At 45.0% G+C, this 23,865-nt stretch overlaps 1 protein-coding gene across 1 annotated transcript in view; it reads left to right on the top strand.

Annotated features, from left to right (window-relative positions):
• The window catches only part of TLL2 (tolloid-like 2), a 64,682-nt gene that overhangs the window by 37,056 nt on the left and 3,761 nt on the right, over positions 1–23,865 (top strand). The window contains exons 8-18 of the mRNA XM_009322476.1: positions 43–167; positions 6,031–6,146; positions 7,817–7,919; positions 11,015–11,131; positions 14,747–14,892; positions 15,852–16,047; positions 18,534–18,659; positions 20,359–20,519; positions 21,292–21,472; positions 22,816–22,941; positions 23,807–23,865. The exon at positions 23,807–23,865 is cut by the window's right edge and continues 66 nt beyond it. Of these exons, the coding sequence (XP_009320751.1) occupies positions 43–167; positions 6,031–6,146; positions 7,817–7,919; positions 11,015–11,131; positions 14,747–14,892; positions 15,852–16,047; positions 18,534–18,659; positions 20,359–20,519; positions 21,292–21,472; positions 22,816–22,941; positions 23,807–23,865 (1,456 nt within the window). The remainder of the gene's footprint in view (positions 1–42; positions 168–6,030; positions 6,147–7,816; positions 7,920–11,014; positions 11,132–14,746; positions 14,893–15,851; positions 16,048–18,533; positions 18,660–20,358; positions 20,520–21,291; positions 21,473–22,815; positions 22,942–23,806) is intronic.

Below are 23,865 nucleotides of genomic sequence, written 5' to 3' on the forward strand. Positions count from 1 at the left end.
TCCCTACTTCACTGCACTTTGTCTCTCTGTTCTTCCCTTTAGAGGGGTTTTCCTCGACACCATCCTTCCCCGTCGTGATGATAACGGGGTCCGGCCAACTATTGGTCAGCGTATTCGCCTGAGTCAGGGAGACATCGCTCAGGCGAGGAAGTTGTACAAATGCCCAGGTAAATATGGCTTGTGGAGATGGCTCCAACTTTATTGTAGACACGTGGTTTATTTGGAAGGTATTGGAGTTCAAGAGCACCTTAACGATCCCTTTGATGAAAGAGACTCAGGAAATGCAGACCATCAAATGCTTCAAGCTGGAGCTGTGGGAGAATTGAACTTGCCTAACATGTGTCTCCTATTAGTACTTTGCCAGTATTCCTGTCTGGTTTAGGGCTTCAGGTTTGTCCAGTGTTCTCTACTGAAACTTAGTAAGAGGAGCTGCAGAGTAGGCTGGGGAGAGGGGCTAGGACGAGGCTTGTATTTTGCTGTTGGTTTCATATAAATATACTGTCTGGAATTCAAGGTGTAGGCTCTGTTCATAGAAAATGAAATTGATGTACAAGACCATGGACAGAGTGGGGACTAGCAGTTAGCAAAGTGACAGAGGGCTATCTGGTAGACTGAGGTCTCTGCACACCAACCATCAAACTTCTGGTGAGTTATTTATATAGGTGTTGTCCCAGGGATGAGTCTTAAGAAAACCCTAAGTGTATCTCTGTGATTATGGTGTGTTGCACTGAGGCTTGGGAAATAACATGGAAGAAAGCCCAAAGATGCCGATTTGTGAAACAACCAGGTGCTGGAAGCTGGAGCTTTGGGCTGTTCAGGGGACAGCTGTACCCCTCTTTCTGCTGCGAAAGGGTTGATGATAGACTGGGAAGAGCTTTGATAGAGAACCCATCTACGTATGTGTGATGTACTAAAGACCGATAGTCTGAGTCCTGCATTATCTGGGGTCTGAAAAGATCGGCAAAAAAGAGCATTGGGGTCACAGATATGATTGGCAGACTAAAATTACTCATCAGAACAAAAGGATCCTTTTAAAGTGGAGATATTAGGCAGTGAAAGTTTATGAAACACTTTTAGCTGAATAGGTTAATAGAGAAAACCAGATTCCAGAGAAGAAATCTGCCAGACTTAAGGACAGGTTGAATGTGAGGATGTAAAGAGAGGCTTGAAGCAAAGGTGGTGCCCAGTCTGGTGCCTGTAGCATGGGCTGCAGTGATTGAGAAGGGAGATAGCATAGAAAGTGTGATGCTGGAGGGAGAAAATTTAACAAGCTCTGTTGAATTTCTGCTGGTAGTGAAACATTAATGAGAAGATACTGGAGATTGAGAGAGTTGCGCTAATTCTGCAGAATGACTCCGTAACATTCGTAAAATGAAAAAAAGGACTGTTGCAAGCATGGCCCAGGAGTTTATCTAAATGGGTTGGTGTCGGAGTTTTCCCTTCCACAGGTTGGTCTGGCCAGCATGTTGATCCCATTGAAGGTGGCTTTGACTGATCATAAACCTAATATGATCATAAAGGACTAACCTTCTTGGAATAAGCATATCACAGAGAGAGGGGAAATGGTGAGGAGGAGAGATAAGTTTTGCCAGTATACAGAGTCACATCTTAAGTGAGTAGCTGGCTAGCACTGCTCTGTGAACCATTTGTGAGGCCATGGAAAATGGATGATAGTTGGTGTGCAAATCCACTTCTTCTCTGTATCCAGCTACAGGTCAGAGAGTGTGAGTTCATAAGGGTCTAGAGTAAATTCTGAGGATCAGCAGTACTTCAGGGTCCGTGATGTCTGGGGATCACTGCTTAGCTTTATAGTGAGTGATATAACTTTCTTAGGTGTGCTAGTTCTAACTAACTTTTTTATTTTCTTTTTACCACTCATAATTTTCTCTAATTCACTTTTGGTTGAACAAGATGCAGGACTTGGAAAATTATCTCACAGATTAGTTTAGGGATTGGTTTGTTTGAATACTCAAAAAAAAAAAAAAAAATTAGGGACGTCTTGCACCATGTTTTTTGATTGAGTCAGACTTAATCCAAGCAGGCTTTTCATTCCCATAGCTGGAAGCATCGACTACAGATTCAGATTTCTCGAGGCAAGCTGAAAAGCCACTCAGGCCTGAGGTTAAAGTCAAACTAAAAGCTACAAAGCAACTTTCTTAAAATGACGACCCTTCTGAGTCTAAAGTTTTCCACTTGCAAAGTAGAACTTTTCTATTTTTTAGGTTTTTTCCCACAAAGCTTTAGCAGAGGTTATTGCAGTTCAGAAAATATTTGGCAGCAGAACGATTAGAGCTTTAAGCCTACTAAACAAATTTTCTTCAAATATCTATTGTTTTCATTTGGTTTTCTTTTTTTCTTTGCATCAAAATCTATACAGAGGTTGCATTTGAAGAGAAGGGGTGCGGTATATTTAATGACATTAACATCTTCAGCTGCCATTTGAAACTGTAGCTTGAAAAGTTCTCTTCCTCTGCAAAATGCAAAGCACAGGAGTTCAAAACCAAAGGACTTCAGTTGTATGTTCAAGCAGGGTCTGAATGAGACTTTAGGTTGAGGAGAACTTTGTTCAGGAGTCAAGCTGGGATTTTTAGGTAAAACGCAACAACATAGTCCAGAAGTAGAATGAAAAATGGCTTCCCTTTTAGAAAGAGTCTCCATCTGAGAACACCTGAGAAAATCCCCCCAAAAAAAGAGCTAGCATGGTGGAGGATGAGTTCCGAGCGTGCACTGGTATGAGCCAGAACGACTGCTGTGTCTGTTGTAAGAAACAGGGTTCTCCAACTCATTAGGCTGGATCTCTTGTGGCTGCTACAGTTAGGGCTGTCTTAGCTTTTCCATTCTAAAACCCTGCTGTTTTAAATTGCTCTTAATTCCCCAAAGCTTATACCTCCTGGGTTAAAGTTAGTGCCAAGCCAGGTGAAACCGGATGAAATTTGCTGAAGGAATTTCTGGAAGGCAAGATGCTTTCTGCTGCATAGTAGTAAATGCTAGATTTGATATGGCTGCATGGAGTATAGTAACTACAAAAGACTTTAAAACAGTACGTCCTGCAATCTTGTGCTGTGCTAAAGGAAACAGGCCTGTGTGGCTGCGCTAACTGTGCAGGAATGGTTAAACTATAAATTGAGAATGGTCCTGCATTATGTCATCCCATCCAATTCTCTGTTCAGCTTCAAGAAGATGTAGTGTACCAGTAACCAGCTGGTGAGCAGTGCCTGTCACTCAACTACTTCATCTAGAAATGAATTCTGAAGCATTCACCTTTCCTACTTTGCTTTTCGCCCCTGTTCCTTTCTAGCAGCTTACATGTGCAACAGCCTCTTCACCGTGTGTGAAAACCACCTCAGTTCAGTTTCTTGGATCCCAGAAGTGCCAAACACTAGTTTTATTGGACCAGTTGGCTTCTTTGCCACTAAGTGGGGTACATTTGTGTTGCTCATCGATGTGCTCTGCGAGAGATTGTGCTCTACACACACATACGCGTTGCTCATTATTATCCTGCTTCTCCCTGCACATGCGGGCAATCGCTCTCCTCTGCGCTGAAAGGCCATCCTCTCCCAGTGTGTCTGGAGAGTTTCCTCTGCAAGGTTTGGGTAGTTAGCTAGGTCTCCTTTCATGATGTTTTAGCAGAGTAGTGTTTGGTGGTAGATACATTAGTAGCTGTTCCATAATTACACAGTCTTGCCAGGTACTGTGTAATTACACTTAGGAGAATTAAGTCTGGGCTGTTGGAAACCTTCACTGTAGTTCAGCTGAGGGCAGTAATCCTCTGTCCTGTGTCATTATGGTAATGTAGTATGTGTTCCCAGTGATTTAGAGCTCTCTTTATCATTTCATATTTATTTAAATAGATTTTTGAGCAGAGAAAAAGAACATTTATATATCTTGGTGAGTTACGGATTGGAATCCCCTCTTTATTGAGACACCTTGTCAGATGTTGGCATTCCTAGAGTCATCCTAAGGTGGTGGGCACTCCAGACCATGCATTGACCAATGGTGATGCCAGAGGATCATCTGAAGAATGGCTTGCTGTCCTCAGAATAAATATGGCTGGGATTCAGCTTCTTTGACATGTTTATCTGCTGGAGCAGCATGTATTTCTTGGTTGAGGGTCCTAGGGGCATCCTGGGAGCTGGAATTATCCTAACAGACTCTGATACAGGTAACGAGTCAAGGCATCTTTGCAAGAGGTGGAAAGGGAAGAAAGTGTATTTGTTCTGCAAATCGAAGTCCAGATTTCTTCTCCAGTTCATGCAGGCCATCACCTTTTACAAGCCTCTCTCTCTGCCCACCTGAAGCGTACAGACAGCATCTCCTGCCAAACATGTTGGGAGAGGCAGGAGGATATTAGCTGTTTCTGCAGAATACTTTGAAACTAAAACTTGCTGTGCAATGCTCCTTTGTAGTTGCATAGTGGTAGAGGGAGTTCTCAGGGTTCAGAACTGCTTGAGAATGAAGGAGCAGTGTAGAGGTTTTGAACTCTCATTTATTTTCTTCATTCCTCTGGGGCAGATGTGTGCATTTACCTGCCTGTTTTGCTCAGTGGTGCTTTTTTTGAGTAGTCTAAAATACCTTTGGCTTTCTTGACAGGAATCGCTTTGCCAGATCCCATGCTGACCTGTGCCTTGAAATATGTGCAACTCATTCCTAGTAGTGCCTCCACCTTCCAGAGTACCCCTAGGAGCTGTTAGGTTGAGCAAAACCCCTTTTTGTGTCCCTGCCTATTGTTCATCTAGTCTGACCTGTCAAGCTGTGGGTCAAACTACTTCAGGGAAATTAAGAATTTCTGGCCTAGGTGACTCCCTCTCCCCTTTTTGAAGATATTAAACTTTTTGAATGGGACCAGTCTCTTTTCACCTCCAACTTCCGACCCGCCCATCTAAATGTGATCATGGCTGAAAAATTAGTGAGTGTGTGATAGCATCAGGCAGAGGAACATCCCCTGGCATTTCCATGAGAAAGGGAGCCAGATGTTCGGCCTTGTCAGATCTTTCAAAGCACTGCTGCTTAACGAGGGATTTTTGGGAGCTGCCTTACCGTCACTGAGGAAACCAAGTTGCAGGTCAAGGGCAGCTTTGTAACATCAGCGGGTTAGGAAATTAGAAAAAACAACTGGAAAGCAGGCAAGCCAAGGTCACTGCTCCTTGGGATGGGTATCTGCATGGGTCTAGTGTGCACTCTGAAGGAAATGGGAGCTTTGATATTTGTGATCCTCCAACCTAGCCGGTCAGCTGCTCTGCAGATGTAGATGGTCACTCCTTGTTCCAGCTCAGTCCTCCTGGCTCAGAGAGCAGGAACTACAGTAGTTGCGGCTTTCCCAGATGTTGGAAACTGCGGTTCCCTACAGGAGCATATGCGTGTGCATATTACTTGCTTCCCAGAAGTCGCTCTGGGATCTACATTTCATCAACTGCAGCAGGCCACAAAAATGGGAAGGTGGAGAGCAGAGCGAGCTGCAGTGCTCACGTTTTGTCCTGCACAGTGTGACAGCAGGGTAGGTGCTGGACAGCCGAAGCCTGAGGGCAGTGGGGCTTGCCCTGCTTTTGTTAGGATGTTTTAACTCAAAAAAAAAAAAAAAAAAAAAAAGACACTTTACAATGGTAACTAAGGAGAACGTCATTAAGCTGCTTGTAATGAAGGGAAAACAGATTTGCTAACAGTCTTGGGGTTGTGAGGTGGGCTGGGGTTAATATTTTACATTTGATTAGTGGATGAGATATTCCTCAGTAGGGTTGAAACCTAAAAGTGCTGGCATGTGGAAGGAAGATGGAGGAAGAAGGGTGCCTTTTTAAAACCTGTTTCCCCTATGTCCTTGCACTGGTCGTCTTCTATCCTGGGAATTCTGATAAATTTCGCATCGCCCCTTTGGCGAGGTCTCAGATGGTCAGCGACCTTTGGCCAGTACCATGAATGAACATCCTTAGAGTACCAGCCACCAACCTGCACACAGCAGCCATGTGCAAGCATTTTGATAGACCCTGGTATCTTTCAGAGGGTCACTCCTTGTTGGTTTTTTCCCCTCTCTCGCAGCTTGTGGAGAGACCTTGCAGGACTCAACAGGGAATTTCTCAGCCCCTGGCTTTCCAAATGGCTACCCCTCCTATTCCCACTGTGTCTGGAGGATCTCGGTGACCCCAGGGGAGAAGGTAGGTGCCGCACCAGCATGAGGTGTACTCTGCGCTTCCCTTGCGTCTGGTTTTGCCTGTGATGACAGTGTTAGCAGCTGCCAGAAGATTGTGCTGAAGATCTCTTTATGCCTGGAGTGCGGGGATGGAGCTTGGAAAGGCTCCTGAGCACCATTGCTGTCCTTCCAAAGATGGGGTCAGGAATACATGGTCCTGAGGAGAGAAGAGGTAATGCCGGAGCAGAGCCCCCTCACAGGTCTGGGTTGCATGTTGATCTCTGATCCTTCTTCTTGATTCGAGACTGAACCCTACCTGGACAGTCTCCTGCCACCCGCTAGCTCTGGCCGAGCTGGGAGCTGGGGGAATCGCCTTTCAAAGCCAGGTGCCAGGCAAATGAGTTAGATAAAATGTGCCAGCAAGCTGGGGTCCCGAAGGCAGCTGAGGAGCCATGAGTGACATCAGTGACCTGCCCCTGTCATGCAGGCATAATGTCCCTGTCAGGGGACTCCCGCTCCCCGCCTTGAAACGCCAAGCCCCGCTGCGCATCAATCAGCCACCCTGTCCACTTTCTTCCTAGCTCCTTTTGTTTTATTGATCTTCCTGTGGAAATGAAATCTTTCCTTAATCCACGACTACCAGCCCTTCAGGCCTTTCATGCTGTACCAGGCTGCAAGAATGCGCAGCCCGGCTTGGGAGCTCCTCAGCAGAGCGGCTTTGCTGAGGATCACCCGCAAGACGCACTTAAGACTAGGACTTGAACAAAGACGAGCAGAGCTCGCTCATTTTGTCTTGCTCTGGGACCCAGTTCTGTCCTCTGCAAGCCCAGTCCCATGCAGTGCTGAGTGCCTGCCATTAGCTGCAGGGAGAGCTTCGCCAGGGGCAGAGGTACCAAGAACCATCCAGGTTTTGAAACTATGGCACTGGGAGTTTTGCTATGTAAATCCTACCCTAAATTCTCCCTTTGTCTCTCAGCCTCTTCAGAAGAGTTGTATCTGCATTTAGTTTAATCTAATGACGTTTCTGTGGCAGACTATAGGTGTAAATTAATACATGGGTCAAATCTTGCAAGGACAAAAATGCCACAAGTACACCCCATTGGTGACTTCCATAGGCCCAGAGCAAGGCCTGTAATTCTTGTTACAGAGGAAGGAGACCAAAGGGACAAAATTTTAATGCTAAGCTCTGCTCATTAAAGCCACTGAACACAATTGCATCATGGTGGTGGTGTGAGTGTAATTGTCAGAATGTGGAAACTTGTCAGCAAAATCAGCTATTTCTTACAAGCATCATTTATATAAGGGTATAGACCCCAAACATCTGTATTTTGGGGCAATGCATTCTCTATGACGTTCACATTAATCAAAACCAAAGATTCAATTTTTAATTTTAAAAAACCCAAATTGGGCTTTTTTAAGTAGCATTTTAGTAACTGAGGAGCAGTGACTGTGAATTACAGAATGGGTAGTAAAGTGCTGTCTGCTGTCATGTACTTCCGTGGTTTCATTAAAACACTTTGAGAAGCCTTTCTTTTTTGAGGAAAGCTGATTAAAAAATCCAGCTAACTGTGCAACTGGCTTTTCCTGCATACTCACTGAGGCAGCACTGTAGCAGATGTGAAGCACGTAACCTGTAGGGTCTTCTTTTTAAAGTAGCTCCCTTCCCAAAGAGAAGTGTGTACTCTCTCCTTTCAGATTATGTTAAACTTCACATCAATGGACCTGTTTAAAAGTCGCCTTTGCTGGTATGATTATGTGGAGGTGCGTGATGGCTACTGGAGGAAGGCTCCGTTACTGGGTGAGTAGCTGTTTCATTTTAATTGCATTTCATATGTTCTTCTGGAAGCTTACTGGGGGAAAAAACCCAAACAGACACAAACCTTCCTTTACGTGGAAGGAGCCTATGTCCAGCCAGTGCACTGGCCATCCACGTCTCCATCCGGAGCTGTCAGTGTGCTGTATTCACACCAAATGATCCATGCTCCAAGTCCTTTGGTAGCAAAAACTTTATTCCTTCCTTTTCGAGCTTGAGAACTGAGGCAGAGAGGGATGTGAGTCGGAGGCAAGGTTGGATTAAAAATGTGATCTCTGGAGTTTTATTATTGCTTTTTCCTAAGACCTGGGTGGAACTGCGAGACAGTTAGAGTGAAGCAGCCATACAGCTCCTGGCCCAAGCCTTTGCCATTATTTCTCAAGTATCTGTGTTCACAAATACACAGTAGTCTGTACTTTGGGCCTCTGTACTTCTAGCAGGGAACTTGCTGGACCATGCCTAGGATGTCAAACTCTACACTTTGACATCTCAAGGGCTCTACTCTGCTCCTGGTCCCAAAGACCTCAAGGAAGCGCAGCTCCTCTGTGTCTTCCCTATTCCTCTGCCTCCTGCTATCGTAACCGCAAATCTTCTGCCACCCTGGGTGGGCAGTCGGGAGTCCCACCTGCTTCGCCACTGGCTCTGATCCTGTCTCCATCCCCTAACCTCTGTGTCCCGATGTGTAAAATGCTGCACTGCAAACAGCCCCTTCTGCCTGAAAGGAAAGAAGCAATCAGGTTGTGTAGCATCACCAGCAGTGTTAGACGTGCTGTGCCCTGTGCTGCAGCACGGGTCGGGTCTGGGCTGGTCAGCATGGGGTCAGTGGGCTTAGGGAGGTCTGGGTGCTGGCCTTGGCCACACTGGACATCCCAGCCCTGACACCAGGTGATGTGCTGAGGCTGGAGCTGTGCTGCTCTCCGGAGGTTTCTGTGGGCCTGCCTTTCAGTGCAGAGTTGGCAGCCGGTTTTACTGCTTCCTGCCTGTTTTGGGGTTGGCAGCATTTATCGCTGTTTTCTGCTGCACACGCGTCAGGTAACATTGCTCCAGCAGCTGCAACTTAGCTCCTCGTTATTTATTTTTTCTGCTGAGTAATTTAAAGGTATTTCAGAAGCCAAGCACCTCCCTGCCCTCCTAGTGCAGGTGGACTTGTGAGTGTTTCCATCTGGAAGGGGACGCTGCATGCTCCCGCAAGGGGCTGAGCCCATGAAATTAGCTCAGAAGAGGCAGACAGACAGCAATTCAGCAGGGGGCGGGGAGGGGGATTAGTGTGAATTGTGAAAGCACGGGCTTCTTGCGGAGAGAAAAAAATACATGTGCACTGCATATTTTCCCAGGGAAGTGTGTGAAAACCCAGCCTTTAAATAGTGTATAACTTTTTATGAATGGGCCCTTTATCACACTCTGAGGAGTTTGCTCATTCTCGTTCCTCATCTGCGTTTCCTCTCCTTGACACCCTTGTTAAACTCCCAGGTCTAAATCCAGGAGGCAGTGGCTCAGTGACCCTAGAGGAAGGAGCTTTGCAGCACTGATGCTGTTTGTTAGCGTCCCCTTTGGGAGTGGAGGTGAGAGATGCTATTGGTACATGGCAGGGCTGTCACGCTGCCCCAACAGCGCTGGGCAGCTTTGGGGCACAGGGGCTCAGAACTGAATAGTCAAATAAAGCTAGGGTCTGCGCTAATATTTGGGTGGGGGACTCCAGAAAGGAAAAACATTGGCGGTGAAACTGCCACTGAAGAGAAACGAAGTTTGCAACTCACCTTCCGTGCAGTCTCATCTGCACTGACTGGCCTGTCACAGAGGTGTAGCTCTTGCATCCTTGAAGGTCATAGCCTTCCCGAGGCTGCCAAGTGGTGAAGGTGGGGCAGGCAGAGCCAAAAGTGGCAGTAGCTGACTGTAGGCAGCTGACTAAGCAGGGGGCCCCTAAGCTTTTAATGCACAGGATTCATGTCAACTACTCTGCTTCCCATAGACAGGAAAAGCAACAGTCTTCTCTGCCTGTGTAGCCTGCCTAATGGGAACTAAGGTGTTGTCTTGCAGGTAAGGCATTAGCCAGGTTTGTGCCCAGTGGAGGTTGTTCAAAGAAGCCTTTGCCTGGTGTTGCAAGGCCAGGATGCCCTATCACCGCTGTCCTGACTGAATTCAACCCGAGGAACTGCTCTCTGCTGCTATCACATTCCCGCTGGGGATTCGGTTGCACAGGGTACCAAGGCTACGCTGAATTCAGTATATAGCCTTGCTGGTGTCAGCTGAAGTGAAAAAACACGTTTATACTGTGTGTTCTCAGTGCATGCTTGGTGCTTGCTCTGTTTCCATGAGGAGCTTCTGGCTGGAGCAGGTAGAGGAGCACCAAGTTAGGGTTGTTGAGGTTTGGGCTGCTCTGGCAGATGTCATCTGCAGCTGTTCTGTTTCAGGATTCTCCCTTGCTGGCAGAATTCAGGTATTTACCAGTGCTGGTGCATGCCAGAGAGCTCAGAGCTGGGTGAACCATGGAGCAAAAAGGCTCTTGGTCACAAAGCTCTTGAAAGAGATTGAATGACTGCAGAGGCGTAACTGGGAAGAGGTAGATTTACCAGGGGAGTGAGAGCAGAGGATGAGATAAGGGGTGTTTTCCAATCAGCATGGCCACATCCTGCCCTTGGTTTGACTTGGGCATTTTGCTCTTGGGTGCAAAGAAATGAAGGAGTTTCTGAGGCCTAGCAGGTGGAAAGGACGTTCCCTAATGTCAGATCTCTAGAAGGACAGGGGATGGTTCCCCACCCTTGCAGCTCATTTGCCCAATCAGGTGATAAAAACAACAACCCTCTTGAATTTACCAGGGCCACAGAGGTTGCGTCTGTGACGACTGGATTCTGCTCCCAGCTGAAGAAAACCTTTATTAATTCAATAATTTAAGAGAATATGAATTAATGGGGGAAAAAAACAAACTCATTCAAAAGCAGAAGTGGTGAGAGCAAGAGGGTGTTTTACACAAGCACAGCTTTTTTAACCACAGACTCTTTGCTTCCTGGAGCCACAGGTGCCTGCTATGCTGTGCTGCCCATCAGCCAGGAGATCTTGATCGTCTCTTTCCTGCCTTCTAGGTAGATTTTGTGGTGACAAGATCCCTGAACCAGTAATCTCCACGGACAGCAGGCTGTGGATCGAGTTCCGGAGCAGCAGTAACATCCTGGGCAAAGGCTTCTTTGTGGTCTATGAAGGTACAGCCTTTAGGTAGAAGAAGTCTGTCGCATTGCACGGAGCAGCCAGGACAGGATGCAGGGGTTTATGGGATCAGTAGGAGTTTTGCTTCACCGTGTGGCTAGACACAGCCCCCTGCTCTTGTTTTTGTGGGGATTGGCAGATTTTGCAGGCTGTTTCAGCAGACAAGGCGTGGATCTTCCAACTAGTTCATCACATTTTGGGGGGGGACAACAGGATGGCAGCACTGAGCAATAGCTTCCGTTTATAAGGCAGGTTGTGTTTGCCCTAACCAGCCCCTGCAAGCAGCAGTGCTGGGTGTAGCTGGAGTTCCTTCCAGTAATTTAACAGGCAAAGTTCTGTTTCGGATCATATATTTTGTATCACTTAATGCAGCTTATTTTGGGGTCTTTTTGCTCAAATGCAAAGATTGTTCTTTGGTTTCTCCCTTGTATGTTTTACTTACAGAAGATTAGAAATTAGCATGTCAGATCTTCTGCAGGTCAGGTACGTTGGAAACTTGCATGGCCCTGGGATGCTGAAGCCACTTCAGAGGAGGAGCAATACTACCAAAGTCACTAACAAATCAGTAACATCCCTTCTCCATATATGCTTATTTTTTACAATAATGATTCTAAAATGAATTAAAAGCCTTCATTGTTCTCTGGGCAACAGGTGTTTTCTTAGAAGTACCAGTGTTGTCAACAGTATTGAGGTTGACTCTATTGGTACCGACGTTGCATCATCTTCTTTCTGCAGCCGCAGGAACAAGCATGACACTGGAAGCCCAGTGCCCGAGTGTCCAATATACTCATGAATAATGATACTAACAGAAGGAGGTGAAGAAAACATGGGACTGTGGGGGAAATGCAAATAAAGTACATGAGGATTTCACAACACTGTGGGGCTAACAAATCTGCTTCACAGGAGAAATATCTGGTTTCTGAAGGAATTGTTGCCCCAGAGACAGAGGTAGCTTGCCTGAATTTTTTTTTTTTACGTCTCTCCTGAGAAGCAGCTGTTGCGTGGACCATGTGGTTTGTAGTAGCTTGTTGGAATTAGTAGTGATCAAACTAGTGTGTCTCTAATAGATTGTTTTATTTTGGCTTATTGCTTTGGTGGGCTAGTCAGCGTAATTCTTACAGCGGGTTATTCCCCAGTGATATCTGTTCCAACTTTAAAAGAAAAAGGAAAAAAAAAAAAGCAAGGTGAGGAATGCTTTTGGGAAGCGACTTCTCTGTTCTTCATCATGCGTGTTAATATGGCATCGTGCTTCGTATTGCTAAATGAAGTTGAAAGAAAATTTTTTTTTACATTGGCTACATGACAAAGTCAGTTTGCAAAACTTTCTTTTCTCTTGATAATTTTCCTTATTTCCTGTTGATTAATAAATGATCCCTAAAGATTCAGTAAACACGAGCGATACTTACTTCATTTGACTTTGGAGGGGAGCAAATGAACGTGGAATGTGCATCTAGTGGTTAAACTTCACATCCCTCTGACTGTTCATATTTTCCTGCCTCTTCAAGGCTCTGGCTTTTTTATGGCTTTTTTATGGAAAGGTATGAAGTCTATTGCTAAGCCTGAGAGCGAGCACAGAGTATGCCTGGTGGAAGCCAGCTTGTACCACAGAAACAGTGATGGCCCATTGCATAGCTCTTTTCTTAGCTCAGCCTCCTCTTGTCAGAGCAGCAGGTAGTGAGATTATCCGCAACTCTCTCCATAATTTATTTGCTGAAATGGGAGAGTTTCCAAAAATCTTCCTTAATCCCTGTTTTCTTCTGATGCAAGCTCTGGTAATGGCTTGTTTCTTTCCTCTGTTGTCAGGTAGCTTGCTCAGCTGTTTTGTGACTTCTGTGTCTAGGCAATAAGGGTAATTTTTATTTCCAGGAGGGATTTCCCTTAAATGTTTAACTTTCTATCAATTTTTGTCCAACAGCTCTCTGCATTGCTGTTAGTTCCTCTTTTCCTTTTGAACTCTTCTCCCTCACATACTAAAAAGCCAAAGTGGGTTTTATCTCTGCTTCTCTGTCCTCTGCTTTGGTGAGAGTGCATGTAATTGCTCGTGCATCTGAACTTTGCTGGGAGCTCTGTGGGTGAGGACTGACTTTTGGATTTGGATTCCTCCAGGTCTTGGCCCTAAAGTTTTCAGTAGATGGGAGGAAGGAGGCAGAAGCATGTAGCCACATGATGGGAGAATTACTTGGTACTAAATGACAGTTAATGTAGTGAAAGTGTCCTCATAGTTCAGTCATATTGGTCCTTTTCTTTCATGAGATTCAAGATGGGAAGATGCTGGTGGTTTTGCCCTACAGCACTGCTGGCAGCCCCACATTTGTCATTGTTATTGCCTTCTCAGGCTCTATCAGCAGATGTTCTTTCCATTTGGCAGTAAAGCTCTTCCAGTATACTTAGCTGCTCAACTGAATTTCAGTGTGAACTACTGCAGTGGATAGAGAAAATGCCATTTGCTGGCTGACAGTTTCATGGCTGTTAAAAAAAAAATTGTCAGTTTTCTGCTCTGGTAGTCCTCTTTCTGTTAGGTGGGGGAGACAGTTCTCTAAAGGGTCCCTCAGAGGGTCTCTCTAGCACCACTTGTAGCTCTGAATATGTGAACTCAAACTACAATCTAAATTGTGGTCTGCAGCTGAATTTTGGGTGCAACTATTTGGTGGTGCCTTAGCACTGATTCTCTAAGAAAGAAGTTAGCACTGCACTAGTGAAACAGTGCTTTTAACTAGGTCGCAGTTAAACATTAGCAGCTTACAAGGCAAACCCAAGATGATGTTATCCAATGCAAGCAATTTCCAGGACACTATAGGCAGACCCACATCTGAATTGCTAATGCAACACGTTCTGGGGAGACCCCAAGTGAGAAGATGGTTGATGTCTGGCAGGTGTCATTGCAGTGCTATCTCTCTTGTACTTACTGTCAGTGCTTTTTGTTTGCTTGACTTTAAACACAGCCAAAACATTCATATGCCTTCTTTAGACATGTGTGTCTTGCATCATGGGGTAACAGAGGTTTTAGCCTGTGATCTTACTTTCATGTGTTACATAGTCTTGCAGACAATTATGCTGAACTGCTGTTGTCTTTGAGATCTCTGCTAGTTTTGTATTAAACTAGATTTTCATAAAATTTTCTGTTCTTGGTCTTTAAACTTACTCATTCTTACATTTAGCACAAAACTTAATTTTTTCATGCACAGCAGTCAGCCTGATGGTCTCTTGGTGAACAGCTCAACTCATGCTTGTTAATATTGCCATCGTGTGGCTGGATTAGATTTGCAACTGTTTTTTATCTGGGGTTTTTTTGCCAACTTTTCTTGGTCCTTAGTGCTGGCAGCAGGTTTTAAGCAGTTATGAAGGTGACCAGGAGTGTGAAACACACAAATCCATAAAAATACTCTGTACCAGCGTGTTCACCTTCTAAGGAGGTTGGCACAGCAAGACAGGAGACGCTGTCACTAAGACAAAATGTTAGATTTGTAAAAGCTTCCATGACTTGTGTGTTGCCTTTGTGGAACAAGCGGTATCGATACAGATTTGAATGAGGAAGAAGACTCTGTATGGAGTAGGCTTTGCCTAAGGAAAAACCTGCAATCTCGTGGTTTTGCTGTTTGTTTTTTATGAAGCTATTTGTGGTGGAGAAATTCACAAAGATGCTGGCCAGATCCAATCTCCCAATTACCCAGATGACTACAGACCTTCCAAGGAGTGCATCTGGAAGATCACAGTTTCTGAGGGCTTTCACATAGGAATCACATTCCAAGCCTTTGAGGTGAGAAGTGTCATTGTATATTATACTACAGATATTATTTTGCCTCTGTAGATCCTTTAAAATTAAGAAGGAAGTGATGTAAATAATAATTAAAAAAAAAATCTTTTGAATACTTCATAACATCATTTCTCCTCACCAGAAGTTTGCTCAGAGATTTTGAAGCCAAGTTTTAAATATGATGAGTTTTCAAAAACTGTTACTCTAGACAGAAAGAATTAGAAGGGGCACAAAACTACTGATGATGTTAAGTAGGGACTCGTGAGTCCTTAAATTTTCACTCTGGCCAAATGAAATTATATGGTCACAGTCCAGGTAAAAAACTCCTGTTGGTGTCACTGGGGCGTGGCAGATTGCAGGATGTGTGTGACTCTCCAAAGAAACATCATGTTCCCAGATGGCAGACAGGCTTTGAAGAGCTCAGAAAAGGTTTTCTTCTACTGGTTACAGGATGTCTTACACTCTTAGCTAGGTACCCAGTGATCTGTTTCTGACTACTGATGTGTAAGTCACAGACAGGAGTGGACAGGACCTGGGTTCGTGCATAAATCCCATCTAGCCCATATGCTCCTGTGGCTTGTGCACACTTACGTGCTTGTCCTGGAAAGGGCTGACACCACTACCTCCTAGCTGTGACCCCACAGCTATTCTTTGAACCTTTTTGTTTGTTCTGGTCTGCTCCTTACAGCTTCTCATGGAAAAGCAGCTTGTAGGTAGTCAGGGACCAGGTTTCACCAGAGGGTAGCCATGAAATAACAGTAGAACTGAGATGTGCCCAGGCCTGAATGCAATTTCAGCTGCAGGAGAGTTCAATGGCAGCCATGAGGCAAGCACCTAGTTGTGACCAGTTGTTTGGGATGCTCCTTTGGAAGCTGATCTCTGGCCAAAGTCTAACTGGTTAGCCAGCCTGACTCAGAGCACTCATACTAGTGAGCTACAGGCACACCCTTTTCCCACTGCAGATTGAATGGCACGACGCATGTTCTTACGACTACCTGGAGATCCGAGATGGCCTCACTGAATACAGCCCACTGATTGGTCACTTCTGTGGCTACGAGAAGCCAGAAGATATAAAATCCAGCTCAAATAAAGTATGGATGAAGTTTGCATCTGATGCAACCATCAATAAAGCAGGCTTTGCGGCAAATTTCTTTAAAGGTATGTGATCTAGTACCTCTCAAGGTCAAAGCTGGGACCATTCATCCCTTAACTTACTGCCATCCCAAAGTGATCAGTTACCATTGTATCTACTTGTAGTTAAGAGCTGGTTAGACAATATTAATTTTATATACAAATTGCTTTGAGAGCGTAGAGGGGTTTGATGCTGAGGCATGAGCACAGCCTCCCTGATGAAGACAGAAAGAAAGCCTACTGGGTCAGTACCAGCGCAGGCACTAACGCCTCGTGTGGCACAGCTGGACAGAGTGTGACCTCCATTTATCCATGCCAGGGGACATTGACATTTTCAAAGAAGGTACTAGTACTGTACAAAGAGTGTTAAAAACAACTCTCTGCCTAAGTTCTGTTCCAAAAGAAACTTCTGGAGAGAGAGTAAATTTGATTGCAAGTAGAATCCCAGGGAAAATTTCAGAGTGCTTTAGGAGACAAATGTGTTCCTAAACTGACATCCTCTTCAGGAGGATGCGAATGAAGACTGAATTTCTTCTTAAGAGCTGAACCGAAGCCACGGTCCTTTGCCCACATCCTGGTTACTTGATAGAGGCAAGAACCAAATATCTAACCACTTGGGAAAATACCTGCGGAGCTGCTGTGAGGTGAATAGTCATGTTTTGCTTAGGTTCAGTGACAGTTGTACAGAAATAATAGCTGCAATGCCAATATTTGGATTGCTTAAGTCCTTTATTTATTTCTACTTTAACTTTTGCCTTGCATAAAAGGTGTCATGGTCCATTTGGATCTTTCAAATTTACTCGGTGAATTAAAACTTTCTCTCAAGCAAGTGATTTAACAGCCAGCTTAGAAGTTATTGAAACTGTACCCAAGCATGGAGCAGCAAAGAAATATTCTACTTTCTTCATAGTGAATCCACAAACAGAAACCAGAAAATAAAATCTGTTTGGACTGGAGCTGTTGCAGTGGGGGGTTCCTGACTGTGGGAAGGCTTTGCAGGAAGACAGTGTTATCAATAGAATAGAATGTTTCAGTTGGAAGGGACCTACAATGATGATCTAGTCAAGACTGTTCCTATTTGATCTACGTAGCAGTAACTGTTACTGGAGCATTATATTGGATGTAGGTGTCAAGGTGTTGGCAGTGTGAGGCTGCAGGGGCTGCCCCGTGCCAGACAGATGGTTCAAGCTGGCTCCGCAGTGGACCCACCGCAGGACACAGCTGAGCCCATCAGCTGAGCTGGTGGTGCCTCTGTGAAAACATGTTTAAGAAAGGTCAAAAATGACGGGGAGAGGGAGGAGGAGGGAACAAAAAGTGCGAAACAGCAGAGGTAACGCCAGGGTCAGAGGAGGAGAAGGTGGAGGTGCTTCCTGGCAGAGCAGATATTCCCTGCAGCCTGTGGAGGACCCATACTGGAACAGGGGGAAACTACGAGAAGGAAGGAGCGGCAGAGTCATGTGTAGCTGCTGACTGTAGCTCCACATCCTCCCCTGCCTTTGCATGCTCATGGCTTTGCTGAAGGGACTGAGTGTAAGCTATGGTGATACAAGGCAGGGGGAGAGGAGTCTGGAGTGAAGTTGAGCCTGGGAAAGGGGGGCGGAAAGGTGTTTTCCCTAAGGGTTTTAACATTTGTTTCTTTCTTTTTTCAGTTTTTGTTTCCCAGTACCCGAATCAGTACTCAAATATTTATATTAATTGGCAATAAATAAAGTTAAATTCCCCAAAGTTGAGTCTGTTTTGCCCACAACAGTAACTGGTGGGTAATTTCCCCATCTCAACCCAGGAGCTTTCTTGCTCCTGTTCTTCCTATTTTCTCCCCCATTCCACTGGAGTGGGGGGCCAGGGAGTGAGCAAGCAGCTGGGTGGGAGTTTGGCTGCTAGCTGAGGCCAGCCCATCACAACCATGTTAATAAAACCATCTATTAAGGGATGCACATGGAATCAGGGGTCAGGGTGAGAAGCCAGTACATCTGGCTATCTGTGTATTAAAATGTCAGTTCAGGTTGTTGAGATGTGATTGGAAGAACCTGACTTCAAAGTCTAGGGTAGCAAGACTTCATGCGTCTATGAAAAGGAAGAACTACTTGCATGTCCTCCCAGATCCTTTGCTGCACCCCGTTCAGTGGGGTAAGGCCTCCTGCAGCTCCATCACTGTGGGCACCATAATGGGCTGGTTCCTGGTAGCTCAAGTCACTCAAGAGCATGAGGAATTTAAAAAACAAAACAAAAAAATGAGGTAAATGAGAACAAAATGCAGTGAAGTCTTTACAGGAGACCAAGGTTTTCTGCTCCTGTCTAGAAGAAGCACTCTTGACTATTAACAGTAATTGTAGTCCTTTATAGTTTTGGTGGTGGGAGTGCTTTAACACTTGTGAAGTTTGCTGCAGTGTCTGCTCCTTGGGCTTGCTCGTCAGCCAGTGCTCTGATCCTTCTGTCCAGAAGTGTTGCATGAGGAATATGATGGGGTTTGGGTGGTCAGGAAAGTGTGACTTGTTCTGGTTTTCTCCTGACAGAGATGGATGAATGTTCTCTGCCAGACAATGGTGGGTGTGAGCAGCACTGTGAGAACACACTGGGCAGTTACAAATGCACCTGCGAGCCTGGCTATGAGTTGACAGCTGATAAAAAGAGCTGTGAAGGTGAGTAACCTACATATTGAGGCATCTGTCTATAGGATGGGTACTACAGCTAATAATGAAATTGAACAATCTTAGATTGATTAATTGTTCAAGATTCTCCTTGCTTCTACATCCTCTTTGTTTATCTTACCCCACCTGAAAAATTTATTTTTATCAACATCTTTCATTGAAAAATAAGTTTTGGTTGAAAAACTGAAAATACACTGATTCTCTACTGCTAAACGTCTCTAAAACCAGTTGTTCTTCATGGCCAGAGATCCCTGTTCAGACCAGATCTCCCATGGTGCAGCATAAGGGAGGGCAGGCATTACAACCTAACTGTTGAGTGGCCCAAAAGTATTTCAATCTAAGGCTGAATTTATTATTTTTTTAAAGAAATTTCTTTTGTAGAATAAAATATCAATGTTTTGCCTGCATGCAAACAGACATTTTCCATACTGAGGAGTCAATTCCCTTCTTCTGTTACAGGGGGCGGGAAATCCCACGTCTTTGATAGAAACTGTTTCTTTCAGCTTTCTATTTATACAGTTAATCTCTTTCAACAAGTATTTGCTCCCACCAGCAATACATCTGTTGGTGTGGTGAGAATCCACCCGCTGTTCTTGTCTCGTAGCTCTGCCTTTCAGCTGAGATGTGTAGGGAGCTCCACACGCTGTGTGTAGTACTCTCAAAGTCACCCGGTTTGCCCTGACTTCTGCTTTTGTTGAACTGTTTGGGGAAGGCTGCTGTTGACTTGGTGAGGGTAGAGTTAGGTGCATGCAGAACGCTTTTGGAAGCTTTACTTTATTTTTTAAAATAATTTCTTGCAATTTTGAGCAAGCCAGTTGGTATAACTTGGCAAGCGTTTTTTGAACTTCACTCTTAACCTCCTATTTTAAACTTCATTCAATAGTCTTCGAAATTGTAGTGGTGCACATCAGAGTAAACTGCTTTTGTTTCTCCAGACACACTTGCTCGCTACACTTTTTGTATTGAAGCTGCTCCCTTGGGTTAGTTCTCTTAATGCAAAATGATGCTGAGAACAAGATGCAGGAAGCTTTTATCCCTGTGGGATTTGAAGATGTGGCCGTATCTCATTGCTCCCAAGAAACAGCAAGAAAAAAATGCTTCATTGCAAATAGAATTTTGCAGCAAAAGAGCAAACTGAGGTTGATTCCTTTGAGGTAAAAACCATGCCCTCCTACAAGAGGATGAAGATGAGATGTCCTAAATTTTTAAAGAAAATGGGATAATAAAGCTTTGTCTACAAAGTCTACATATAATAAGCCACTGAAGAGTTGACAGGGGTGTCTTCCCTAGGATTCCATTATCTTCTGATTATTCCATTACTGATAAACTTGAAATAATAAGGCTTGTAGGACTGAGTGTGGGTGAATTTACCAAGCTGGCCTTTATTGTGCATGTCAAGTCAACTGATCCACAGTAAGCCCAAGGCTATAGGGTAAAAAGGAGATCAATCTTACACGGTTTAAGTGGCTCTCCGGGCCATAGCCTGGCTGCGTGTGTTTCACTGGTGATTTGTAGCAGGTGAGGTTTCTGTTGTCTTCGCAGCTCCCAGCATTTTAAACCTGATCTGGAGGCCGGGATTTGAAATGTGCCACCAACCAGGATCTGATTCATTTCCTAGCTAACAGTGTGGCCCAATCTGTGTGTCTGAACAGAACCAAGTAAAACTTGTGTTCATTTATTGCCTCTCCAGCTGCCTGTGGGGGCTTCATCACCAAGCTCAATGGGACCATTACTAGCCCTGGATGGCCCAAGGAATATCCTACTAACAAAAACTGCGTCTGGCAGGTGGTAGCTCCAGCCCAGTACCGGATCTCTCTGCAGTTCGAAGTGTTTGAGCTGGAAGGCAATGATGTACGTAACCAGTCCCTGCATCTCAGAGGTGTGACTATTGGCTAACTCAGAACTGGATAAATCCTTGGGGTACAAGGAAGAGGAGACTCTGTCTTACTGGTGGAGCTTCTGGTTGTTTCCCCACCCTTGATACAATAAGCCAATAGCAGTGATTGTTCTCCTTGAAGTCTGGATCTGCTTTCTCTATGGAGTGGAAGGATTAAAGCTGTTCTGTTATAAATGGGCTTCTTTTCTCTACCAGTTTTGCACAATTGTAGGTGTTTTCCATCCCTAATAGGTGTCCCATCGCCCCCTTCCCCAGAGCTGCCTTTGTAGGAAAATAATTGGAAATGAACAATGAAGTAGTGTTCTTCAAAGATAAACAAAATAACCAGTAAGAGTCTGTTCTCTGCCCTGCCAAGGACAGGGTGGAATTTGAACAAAGCATTCAGGTCTCACTTTTCCCACCGTAAATGGGGGCAGTGGCTCTTCCTTAATTCAGCAGGCTGCTGAAGTTCATTCAACACTGTCAGGCTCTTGGATAAGGTGGGAGTAATTATTTTAGCTAAATTTAAATGGAACCTTTGCTATTCTGATAAACACACCCATGCTTTAAGACCAGGGCAGCAAGGGAAGGGGGTGAGAACACTGACAGAGGAGAATTTGGGGAAGTTAGGAGTGTATTTGAGTATAAGGCTGTTTGCATTCCCTCTCAGTCAAGCCTCTGTCCCCTTCCTCTGAAATGCTCTGTTCCAAGTCCACGGAGCTGAGAAATCTCCTTGTCTCTTGGCAGGTCTGTAAATATGACTATGTTGAGGTTCGTAGCGGGTTGGCTTCTGACTCCAAGCTGCATGGTAAATTCTGTGGCTCAGAGAAGCCTGAAGTAATCACATCGTATGGCAACAACATGAGACTGGAGTTCAAATCAGACAACACGGTCTCCAAGAAAGGCTTTAAAGTTCACTACTTCTCTGGTACGTGGCTGTATTCTTTCACTCGGTTAGCCGTCTCCTCTGACTGAACCTCTTGGTTTTGGTGCATTTCCTTCAACCTCCTGTGAAATCAGGCAGATCCTGACATGGTTAGTTACATCTAAAAAGCATGGTTGCTCTGTGCTGTGTCACCTTTCATCTTGGTTTCTCAGTGCAGCGTATAGTCCAGTGTCATAGTGTGTTGTCAGCAAGATGCACGGATTTCATCAATGCCTCCAGTCCTTCCACAGCAGCAAGCAATGGGGAACCTGATCGTAGAAGTTATTTCTGTCCCTGGCGGCATCATTAGAGAATAGCTTTTTCCTCTGAAACTAGGAGAGTTACAGAAGACTTCTGGAAATTTTCTATAGCAATCCTTCCCATCAAAGCAGTGCATGCTAGTGGAAGTTTCTAATCCTCTGTTCTGAATCCTTTGTAGCTGTTGGTGTCAGTGATGCACCTTGTTAGCAGGCAGTTCCAGAGGTTAACTGTACATTGAATGGAAGTGGAAATTCAGTTCCATTCTGTGTTTTCGGCAGAGATTGAGGAGTATTATTATTTTTGAGGAGGATGATCAGGCAAAATGACCTTGAATTAAGACAGTTGCAGAGTAGAATCGGGGCTAGGGCTTTGGCTTATTAAATCTAATGAGGAAGGGTGAAGTGGAGTATGTTTTATCTAGAAATACTTTTAGGAATGAGGAGACAGATGAGGTTAATGAGGTCCAGGGAGAGCATTGGCCCAAGAAAAAGTGGAGATAAACTGCTCATAAATTAAATTGGACTGGAATACGGGAGCAGATCCCATGCTCAGAACAGTGAGATTCATGAATACATAGTCCTGAATATACAGGAGTGAATATCCACTGGGGCATATTTCAGCTTCAGAGAGCAGCTCTTACCTTAGATCCTCTTCTCCATCTGGCTGCTTGTGCTCTCAGACAGAGCTATTTAAAGATGGAGGCTCATCAGAGTGTGTAGGAACTTGAAAATATTATAAAGATTGGCCAGTGGATTTTTTTGCCTAGGCTAGTGAATTTGTGTGATACTTTTCCTGGACCATATTCTAAAAGAACGAGACATTGCTATATGTTTCTTTTAGATAGGAGTCTTTAATCATTCAAAACCTACATTATACAATAAAACACACTTGTGATGCATTTTATGGAATGAAAGACAATTGAAGAGAATTGTGTCTAGGCTAAAAAGCTGACTGGACTAATCCAGCAGCAGAGGTTGGAGGTTTGCACTGGTGTCTGCCCGCCTGGGTAGGGGTCTCCCAGCTGACAACTGCGGTGGTCTGTTTCTCAATGGCAACTCAGTGTTTGTCGGTTTGATCCTGCTCAGACAAGGACGAATGCTCCAAAGACAATGGTGGTTGCCAGCACGAATGTATCAACACCTTTGGGAGCTACGTATGCCAATGCAGAAATGGCTTCATGCTGCATGAAAATGGCCACGATTGTAAAGAAGGTAAGGTCCCCACTCCCTGCCCTCAGGAAAGACAAGATGCCTCAAACACTGTTTGAGCCAGGGTGCCTCCTGCCCAGTGTTAGAAGGGTGTTTGTACAGCGTACCAGGCTGGGGCACTGAAAAAGCCTCAGCTAGCTGAAAAACTACCTAGGAAAAGGAAGAAGAGGGCTTGTTTTCAGCTGGATCTGTTCCCCAGTCTGGCCCTCCTTGTGGCTGTGGGGATGGACAGGGTGGGGACAAGAAGCTGGGCTAGCGAAAGGAGCAGTTGTGGGACATCACCATTAGACTAGTCGCTGCTGCTTCATTTAATTATTGGGTTGAGTCAGAAGAGAAAGGCTGAGCTGATCTAATCATTTGCTGCTGCCAAAAATACAGCTCTTCCTTTACCCTCACCCCTGCTGTGTGCTGACATGGCCTTTCGTGTATTGTCTCTGGTCCTTGTCTGATCTCTCTGTGAGCTGATTCAGCTTTCCAAGTCAGTAAAACAAACGACTCAAGGCTGAGATAGCATCAGTGTCAACACGGTGGAGGGTTGGAGACCATGTCACGGGGAGTAGGGCAGACAAGACGGAGGAACAGAAGAATATGTTTGGGAGTGAGAAGGTGAATGAGGTTAATGAGGCCCAGGGGAATAAGATGGTCCATTTCACCAGCTGCCAAGTTAGCTCCATAAAGTATAGGCCTTTCTGAGGACAAACCCACCAGAACTATGCAGTAATCCTAAAACATACTGTTCAGTGCCTGAAGCCTTCACTGTTTCTGCCCTGTTGAGGGGCTCAATGGGCAGAGGGGAGCATATGGGACATTACATGGTTCCCACGAGACCTGCCTCAGTGCCTCCATCTTATGATCTCACTCTCTCAAGCTGGTTGCGAGCACAAGCTGAGTGGTGCGGAGGGAATGATGAGCAGTCCAAACTGGCCT

This window comes from Pygoscelis adeliae, unplaced genomic scaffold (assembly GCF_000699105.1).
Source record: "Pygoscelis adeliae isolate BGI_AS28 unplaced genomic scaffold, ASM69910v1 Scaffold244, whole genome shotgun sequence".
Classification (NCBI taxonomy): domain Eukaryota; kingdom Metazoa; phylum Chordata; class Aves; order Sphenisciformes; family Spheniscidae; genus Pygoscelis; species Pygoscelis adeliae.